General features: G+C 39.4%; 1 protein-coding gene across 2 annotated transcripts; it reads left to right on the top strand.

The window, feature by feature from the left end:
- Positions 1–2,481: 2,481 nt before the first annotated feature.
- LOC104944788 (putative oxidoreductase GLYR1) lies at positions 2,482–8,244 on the top strand. 2 transcript variants are annotated; one of them, XM_010770362.1, is made up of 7 exons: positions 2,483–2,620; positions 4,422–4,458; positions 4,548–4,627; positions 4,719–4,857; positions 5,814–5,924; positions 6,729–6,812; positions 8,089–8,244. In XM_010770362.1, exons 1-7 carry the CDS (start codon positions 2,583–2,585, stop codon positions 8,227–8,229), a joined length of 630 nt encoding a protein of 209 aa, XP_010768664.1. In that variant the 5' UTR covers positions 2,483–2,582; the 3' UTR covers positions 8,230–8,244. The 2 variants fall into 2 exon arrangements, with proteins under 2 accessions (XP_010768665.1, XP_010768664.1); XM_010770363.1 differs by lacking the exon at positions 6,729–6,812 and having other exon boundaries at positions 2,482–2,620.
- Positions 8,245–9,901: the final 1,657 nt, after the last annotated feature.

The raw sequence follows: 9,901 nt of genomic DNA, 5'->3' as shown, positions 1-9,901 counted from the left end.
TGAAAGAGATCGGTTGCATTTAATATAAATAAGTATGTGAACATATACAATAACCTACCATAGGCAAATAAACAAAAAATGTAGCTAACTGTTTTTTGTGGTTAATTTATATCTTATTTTATCAGTTAACATTTATCTGTATTATGCATATTTTAATATCTCCAGTTTTAAACAATCTATTTTGGTTACTGTCCTATATTATACATTGGGAATGATTCAAACCTGTTTTTATTATATTCCTAATAATTATAAAGAGTGCATGGAATATTTGTTTACAATAAATTGGATCCAAAAACATTTGAAGACCACTGAGATAACTTAGGAATGAAGTGAACGTATCTAACTCAGGAAGTTCCTTTACCTCACTGAGATTCTCAGTCTTGAAGGGAGATTCCCGGTCTCCCTCCACATTTATTGTAGAAACAGCTTCTTATATTCCGGTTAGCGCAGCAGAAGGCTAACAACATTTTCCCCGCCTGGTACCCTGGTGCACCCCTCATTCTATCCTATCTATCTATCTATCTATCTATCTATCTATCATATACATATGTATCTTATTCTACGTATCTTCTAATCTCTCTCTCTTTCTTCCCGCTGGCTGGTGAGCTGGGGCGCCTGATAAGCCAACATCCCCACTTCATCACTTACAGCACCATCGTACTGGGCAAATGGAAAATTGTAACCGGCGGGTGAAAAGGGTGTTACATTGGACTTAATTGATGAATGTTGTTACATCCAAGCTGAAAATTCATTTTTTTGGTATTATATTTGTATTTTAATCCTTTGTGGAAAGTGCAGATTCCCCTGTCCCACCAGGGAGGTGCTGCAGACCCTCAGCACCCCTACTTCCCACGGGCCCTGGTAGTAGGCTACAAGTAGTAATGTATTTTAGTGATAAATTTATATTAAACAAATGTGTTAATTTTCTTCATTTATAGTCCGGACAATTTTACTATGCGGTGATTTACTTGCGGGCACCGCTGATGGGCCGGCGGGTACGGAATTGGGGCCGGTCGAGAGGGTCCCGGGCTGATTGTAAGTCCCCAGTCCGGCGCTGGCTTTAAGCCACCCCACTGTGTGTTTGCTCCTTACATTTCTATAAGCCTCTGCAAGGTGAGGTTCAGGGCTGGCACTGGCACTGACTTTTCAGTTTACAATATTATAATTGGTTTTTGACCTAATCAAAATATAATATTATTTTCAAAAGCCTTTTTGTCTGGATGCTTCGATTAATTTAAACAGGACAGTTTCAACAAAAAGATAACCCAAAAGTGTAATTTAATTTTTATCATTTAGAAATATTGAATTGTTCTCTCTTAGTAAGATCCCATTTTCAATAAAATTGCGGTCTTACCTTGACTTGAAGATGAAGTCCATTTGCCTATCCTTCTGGACAAAAATCTCTATTACTTTTTTGTAAAAGTCCTCCTTATATTCTTGTAGTTTCAAAAGTTTATCATAAATCTAATCGATAGATGTATGATTAGAAAATTATAAAAGTAGGGTAGACATGTGGATATTATCCGGCTGAACAAAACGTGCATTTATCTAACAGGTATTTTCCCACAGATCTTATTTTGAGCTATTTTCTCAAATCCTATGGAGAAATCTCATTGCTTTTTTGTGGAGGGAACGAGGGAGCCCATGCGCAGCTTACTTCCTGGTTTTAGGACGCGTCTCTCGTCTGCTCTTCACACACCACGCTTTTCGCGGCACACGTACTTACAGCCAATCAGCTCTGAATTATGTGAGATGACGTATGGTAGGGATGGCAGCCCTAGTGGTCATTATTTTTTTGCCACACACATTAAATAGGACAATACTCTGAGCATGCGCCGTGTAGTTTTTACAGTCACCGTTCACTTACACAGTGAGAGGGTGGGGCATGATCGGGTTTTGTCCCACATGGCTCGAAACAGCTCAAATAGGCACATACTGTAGACACTAATTAGAAGAACACAGACTAAAACAGCAATGTACAGACGAATCAGATGATTAAACATGATCTTAAAATATATTTTATATATAGGCTATATTTATTTATTTATTGCATTTTTTTGTAATCTCTTTTCCTCCCCCCCTCTCCTGACAGCCCGTCAGTATCCGTGGTCTCATGCAGCTGGCTGATCCAGTAACTAATGAGTGACCCGACAGTAAAAATAAAACATATTTATAACTCAGTTTAGAGGTAGTTGAGGAGGTAATATAGCTAAATGGTGATGGATCTAACTTGAAGTGTGTGTTTTGTTCCGCTCATCGCTCCATCACAGCGGGCGGAGCTGCAGGTTATCATGCAGAGCTGCGTGTCTCCTCTCCTGTCCGATTAGACTTCACTCGCGTTTATGTCCATAATATTTAGTTAAAAAAAAATTATCCACCGATTTACAGACGTCTCTTTCATTGGGAAAAAGTTGTTTTGGGCCGGGTGACGTCATGGACTGATACGCAAGTTGCAGTACCGCCGTTTGGACACATGTTGGGCAGAGTCCGGCGCACTTCCTGGGGGCTCGGATGAGTGAGTGGGTGTGTGTGTGTGAGAGTGCTCTACCTCATTCAGTGCGACGTTTTATTAAAGTTGTAAGATGGCGACGGTGCATCTGAGGATCGGGGACCTAGTGTGGTAAATAACCTTTAAACATTTCAAACGCCGCTGGCTCTACTAAATGACCTTGCTTTGCATAACGTAGTGTGTTATGTAGTTGTTCATGTTTTTTTGTTCGTGTTAACCAGATGCAGGTAATGGACGTGTTTGCGTACTGGGCTAGTTGATGGTCAACCTAAACAAATTCCTAGCAAAGCTGACTCAGCCAGCAGCCGTCGTTAGCAGATAGCTAGCAGATAAGCTACAGAAAAGGTTAAGACTTAAACGAAATGTAGTTATTTCAGATACTAACCAGTCGTTTAACATTTTAAAGTATTATACCGACACGTTGATATGTTCGGCTTCGCCAAACGCTCTTTAATGTACTAGTCTGTGTCGAGCTGAGCTAGCACTGTAGCATAAGCGACGCCAGCTAGCTGTTACTGTATACACTACTCTTCCTGTTAGCTGCTGCTACATGTTCTCCGCAGACAGCTGGCGTTTATCTATATTGATTTACAAGTTTTCATTGGACTCTGAATTCGGATCAATTTAAATCCAGATAGATAAGTTTCTCGTGTCAGTCTCATGTTGTACCAGTTTGTGTTCTTGTTGTGGCGTTATCAGCAGGATACAATACACACTCAAAGAAAATGGGGTGCGTTGCCTCGTACATTAGCAACACTGATTACCATGTATTATTGCCACTGGTGTACTTAAGTACACTTACTCAAGTATTGTACTTAAGTACGATTTTGGGGTACTTTTTCTTCACTAGTGACTCCACATAATCAGATTATAAACGTAAACGAAATATAAATGCACTTAATAAACAAATATAAATAATCATAGGTAAAATATCCAGCAGCAGTATACAAAGTCATAAAAACTAGCTGCACCTTTACCAGCTTTGATAACACTTTAATTGCATCAATAATAATTATAATCCAATTATCTACTATATAAACTTCTAAAATGGGTTACTTTATCTTTGGTACTTAAAGTATATTTTGACGCCAATACTGTTTACTTTACTTAAGATGTTAAATGCAGCAGGACTTTTACTTGAAACTGAGTATTTTTTACACTGTAGTATTACTACTTTTCTTAAGTAAAATATCTTGGTATTTGTAACTTTCAGTAATGTTCACAACAACAGCAAGTCAAGCAGGAGTGTTTGTTCCTCTTGTTACGTCTTGCTTAAAGCTGCTCCGAAATCTTGCTTTTAAAGGAGCCGTCTTAATTGAATCACATCGCTACTGGTAAATAGCATCCACTTTAATATATGACTACTTTGTAAGTTTGAGGTACAGGAGTTACCTTACCCGAGTTGCTCACTGAAACACTGAAAAAGCATGCAGTGTGTCAAGAGAAATATTTCTACAACTTATGAGGACAAACTTAAAGAGACCTGACAGCCTCAACTAAATAAAACATAATTCAGCTCACCAAATTAGATATCATTGCACTTCCATTATACTATTAAAGTTTTTCTAATTTGTCAATTCTCAATGTCCTTGTATCCTAATATAGTTGACCTGTTTTGCAGTGCTGCAGTTTTTATGCATTGTGGGAAGCAAAAAAAACAAACAATTAAAACACCACATCACATGTAAATTACAACATACATGCTGATAAATATGTTTGTTCACATGCATACGCATAACATCTTGACCTTTTATGTTAAAATGTTTTTTTTAAAGTGAATACCCTGTCATCTTTAGTCACAAGGTTGGACCTACGCCAGCGTCAGAACCACTGGTCATAGAGCATGTTGTACTGGGTCTGTATACTATAAAAGAAGGAGGACACAGGTCTAAATATTTAACTCTTCTTTCAGGGGGAAGCTTGGTCGATACCCACCATGGCCAGGGAAGGTAAGGACATGCCAATGGCTGCTTCAAGGAAGAATACATCTGTATATTTGTAAATCAAATGTTAAGCTAATGACTTTTATTTATTTTAGGTCGTAAGCCCTCCCAAGGACCTGAAGAAGCCCAGGGGCAAAAAATGTCATTTTGTGAAATTCTTTGGAACTGAGGACCAGTAAGTATGCTTTGTTGGGTGCCTCTTCAGACGGATTTGGCATTTCCTTCTCCATCGTATATTTGAGCTGATTTTCTGTGTGCCTGCCCAGTGCCTGGATCAAAGTAGAACAGCTGAAGCCCTACCACCCCCACAAAGAGGAGATGATCAAGATAAATAAAGGGAAGCGCTTCCAGCAGGCGGTTGATGCAGTGGAAGACTTCCTGAAGAAAGCCAAGGGGAAGGATCAGGTGAGGGGGTGTCCTGCCACGCATCATTCAGTCATGGAGTTGTACCTAGCATGTTTAGATAGTTTGTGTTTTTCCATCTTCAGCCAAAAAAACAACACGTCCCCTATAGAAAGCATTTTGGGCGAAGGGGGTGTGTAAAGATAAAAGACTTCTAGGTAATGATTAACAGAAGGTGAAGCGTGTCAAAAATATAACCCTTAGACCACAACATATTTGTTGGGAGACACTGAATATGAGACACCATCAAATATGGCTTTTCATGAAATTCACCGATTTCTTTGCTCGACAATTGACTAAAACGTATTGGTTGAGGAGCTGATCGTTGGCTGTCAGTCGAATGTCAGATCTTAGATTATTATACTGTAAATTAGCCATACATGGTGTAGTGCTTGTCATATATTGTGAAGAAAATGCTTTAGCTAATATCTTTAGTTTTTTTATCTAACTGCTACTTGAACACACTTATTCGATCTATTGTGGCAAAGGTTCTTAACAATTACACATGTTACATCAATGTTGCTGATTTCATGGTAACTGGGTATAAAAGACAACAAATGCTTTACTCAGATTGTTGTACTCTGTTCTATTTAAAGGCAGATGCAAGCATTAGTTGTGATATTGCCCAGCCCTCAACCAACACCAACACAGATGTGGGACATGCTCCTTTCAAGCTTTGAAAGTCATGATGTTAAATGAAGGGAGAATTTCCTTCATGAAATACTCTGAAGTGTCACACTCAGCCTTGTGAAATGTTTAGTCAGTAGGACCCAAGGTCTCTCTTTAGGCTATCTGCCCACCCGAATAAGTGCAGTTAACTTATCAGTTATCCCTTTGCTCAGTGTACATGTCATCTGCTTCTTTTAGAACCGCCCTACATTCAAAAGGTTGTCGGACTACTGAGAAGTGTCCTGGGACGCCAAAATAGCAGCACAAAATGATTATCTGTGTTTTAACAGAACTCAGACAGCAAAGCAGAGACGAAAGGAAAGAAGACACACAACAAGCCCCTGAAAATACTTGAGGAGGATGATGAGGACCTCAGCGCCCTGAAGGACCCCTCTGAGAAGGTTAGTAAGACACAGACGAGTTGAGCGTTTTTCCTGTCAGGCCGCATCAACGTTTTGCATTGAAACTTGCTCCTTTGTTTATCTGTAGGAATTGTCAACTTGAGAATGAGATCTGTGGTTTGTGATTGTGTCCACCTTCAAAACCAGCCATTCACTGACATAGCTATTGGATCATATTCACTCCAGTCACAAACGATAATGTAGTCCAACACCATGGTACCTTATTAGACATTAAATTCAGTGTATCTTCCTTAACTTCTGTCAGGTTTTATTACGTATTAGTTCTTCATTCATAATGTGTGGTATATACATGTTGTATAATCCAGTTGGTTTCTGAGTAATATCCTCAAAGTGAGGTGTATTCAGTGTCTCTGGTTCTAAACCACCCTAATTTTTAAGTTCCTTAAACATCTTCTCTTCATAAAGCTGGATTTTTCATATCCATGTTGGGACACTTTCAGAGGAAATGTCAAGAAGCAGAGGCCTTGGAGCTTATGTTGTCACAACATCTCATGTCTGATATCCATTCGCCTAAATTACACTGAACAAATGTTCTCACCTACCTCTAGCGGTATCTATCTATGCACATCACTTTGGTTTTGTCTATTCAGGTATTAAAATGCCTGCCTATTTTGGCGTCAATCCTAATAACAGTGGAGGTGAATGGAAATGTTTTATATTTGGACATCAACACTGTCTCCTTGTTTAAATGACAGAAAAAGCTCCCAAACTACGTCAGACATGAACCTCTAAAGATTCCCCCTCTGGTTTAGAAGGTGAAAATGTGTCTCTCTCCTCCTTAAGGACTTAACTGACTCTGACCCCGAGCCGTCCACTCATGAGAGGCTGGGGGCTGGACCCGGTTCAGGATACAAATGGGAAAGGAGTGTAGGTGAACCCTCCCCCTCCCAACAAGCCTGCCCTTGCTGTTCTTCCTCCTGACTTTAAGCTTTGGCTTTTATCTCCTGCAGACCTTTTCTTCTGACCTTTGTGCTGCTCACTCTTGACTCCTGAACCTGTGCGTTGTTTGTTTGTTTGGCGTGTGCTGTTGAGATAGTCACCAACTCTGCATGAGGCGGCTCAAAAAGAAGGATGATGTTTGATTCAGTTCGACCACAAATGTTTGACCTGCTCTGTGACAATTTCTGGTAGTAATGAAACTGTAGATAACTGTCTATCATTTTCAGTGGAAACATTTTCACAAATATCAAAAAATTGCAACTTAGCGGCTGCAGGCGTTAGTCCAAAATAGGCATGTAGTAAAATGTCCAAAAAGTGAACTGTATTTCTGTTAGTCGTCCCTGTTTTGTAATGTTTTGAAATGAAGTCAGTGTGGGTTAGTACTAGACACTCAACAGCCTTCTTTCTGCTCTGGTGATTTGTAAACACACTTTGCTCACTTCCTTATTACACTTTTCATTCTCTGCATTTTTCTCTGCAATACTGCAACATGTTTAATCTAAGCCTGTTGGAAATCATATTTTATTGTTTTCAAACCCAAACAACAGCAAATATTTCTTAGTGCACACCAAACTGAAGCTGTGAGGGCTGACTCGACACTGTCTACACTTACATGGACAGATTGTGGCAGTGACTGGCTTTATGGGTGGAGCTTGGCTCACAGATATAATATAGTTTCAGAAGTCATACAGATGAACTGCAAAATAAATGTAAACGTTATGTTTTCATTACCTTTATAATTGATTTCTACTTCCTGGTTGGGGAATAGTAGTTGATGCTCAGTGTAGATCCGTAAAGTAATGACCTCCTGACATCACTTACATTAAAAATAAAACCCATGCATTTTTGTGAGAACTATTTAATCGGCACATCTCTAGTTCTCTTAAATGGCAAATTATGTTCTTGTAGTTTGGATTGGCTTGAATATATATATATATTCTAAAATGTACAGTGTTCTCATTATTTATGGAGTTTTTTGTTGTAAAATCTAAAAGGTGAATTTTTAAATGTTTCTGGGAATTTAGGAATATTCAGGAAATGTAGGTATCTCAGCATTAACACTTAAGGGCAAAATGGTTTAAAAAGCTATTTGTTAATAGAAATAACCTTGGTAATTTTAGTCGGCATGGTGTGATGTAGACTAAAATCTTTCTATACTCATGCAAAGAGAACATTTTCACAGTGAAATCTTATTCTGTTGCAGCCTGTGAAAGATGATCCACATTTCCATCACTTCCTCCTCAGCCAGTCTGAGAAGGTAAGAGGAAGCATGCTAAATATTTTCACATCTACACCTCGTTTTTTCTTTTATCCAGGTCTGGTTATCGGTAGTAGTTTCATATAGCAGTTTGGTTATGAAGTGTGATCTTGTTAAAAAAAAGGATCTGGGAATCTGTAGTATTGTGAATCTGATTTGGTCAATATAGATAAAGACCTTCACTTCTCTTTTGACACACCCAAGCTGAAAAGTGTTCCTCGAACTTGACAAAGGCAGCATAACCAGATCTATTCCTCCTTTTACATTTCACAAACAATACCACGGAAAAAACACTGAGCAAATGTTATCCACACAAATAAACTCGGCAATAGAGTGGTGCAGTGACAAGTCCTAAAACCCTGAAGTGAGTTAGCATTTGACCACTACCGGTTCCCTCGTCTCCGAGTCAATAGGCGCTTTCACACCGGAGTACTTTTCCTAGAAATAGTTCCTGGGATGTTTGCGCTCACACCAAACATTTATTTTTTTCTCCCCAGGAAAAGTCCCCGCTCTCTAGCAGGGACCTTCCTGGGGAGAAAAGGGTTCCAATTTCTGATTGGCTGGGCAAATTGCAAACCACGCGTCGTTAAAAAAAAAAAAAAAAAAGTTTCTCTATCCGAAACGCCTTGTTGGAGCTCCTGCGCCAAAAAGTGCATTTATCAAACGGGTTCGTTTTCCACAGACCTTATTTCGAGCTATTTTCCTAAATCCTATGGAGAAATCCTATTGACTCTGAGACGAGGGATGTGGTAAAATGCTGACTCACTTCCGGGTTGTAGCAGAGATGGAGTACTCGAGTCCTGGACTCGGACTCGAGTGCCGATTTTCGTGACTCGACTCGGTCTCGCGCACTGATTGACGCGACTCGGACTTGGACTCGTGAATTCTCGCGCACGATGACTTGGACTCGTGAATTCTCGCGTACGCTGACTTGGACTCGTGAATTTTTTCCCCCACGATGACTCGGACTCGACTTGTACATTGACGCTCCGACTTGGACTCGGACTTGAGCAAGTTTTCTCTGGAGTCTGATGTCCTCTATCCTGGCATGTGCACCTGTGAGGCGAGTTCACGGACTGGGCCCCGCTATTTCAGTCTAGAGACACACCCCGCATTGTGCTGTATGCTTTCACACATTCTGCTTCCACATTGGAAAAGAGCAGCGCAAAATGCTCGTTATGTGAAAACAATATTGACGAGAAGGCTCCGTAACACATTACTCTAAGGATCGAGTTCAGACATACTGTATAGGCTGTCTTGAACACTATCATCAGAGTAACGTTATCTAATCAATAAATAAAGATTCTGCTAATAACAAGAAAGCACATGGCTACTTAACATGCAGAATGACGTCATTTTGCATGCTAAGTAGCCATGTGCTTTCTGGGGGAAAATCTTTATCAGTAAACCGATTTAACCGGTAAAAGTTCCTTCAAAATAAGAGTCCCGATCTTATTACTATCAAAATAAAAGTGCAAAACGAAAACCTTACCATAGGAAAATATTGGCATACAAATATAATCACTTCTCTAAAAGTTAACTCACTTTAAATATAGTTTATTCATATATAATAATAATAATAACAATATCAATATTAGTAATAAGCTTTATATTTGTATAGCACCTATTACAAGAATTGTAGCCAAACTCGCTTCACAGCAGTTCAATAGACAGATTAGTAACATGACCGGATGAAAGCAATGCAGAGGAGCAGCTACATTTCAACGCATATATCCACGAAGATTAATACATGAAGACT

The sequence above is a fragment of the Notothenia coriiceps genome, unplaced genomic scaffold (assembly GCF_000735185.1).
Source record: "Notothenia coriiceps isolate Sejong01 unplaced genomic scaffold, NC01 NC01_scaffold00008832, whole genome shotgun sequence".
Lineage (NCBI taxonomy): Eukaryota > Metazoa > Chordata > Actinopteri > Perciformes > Nototheniidae > Notothenia > Notothenia coriiceps.
Note: the sequence above shows the minus strand (reverse complement) of the source record. Positions and strands in the feature narration are given on the sequence as shown.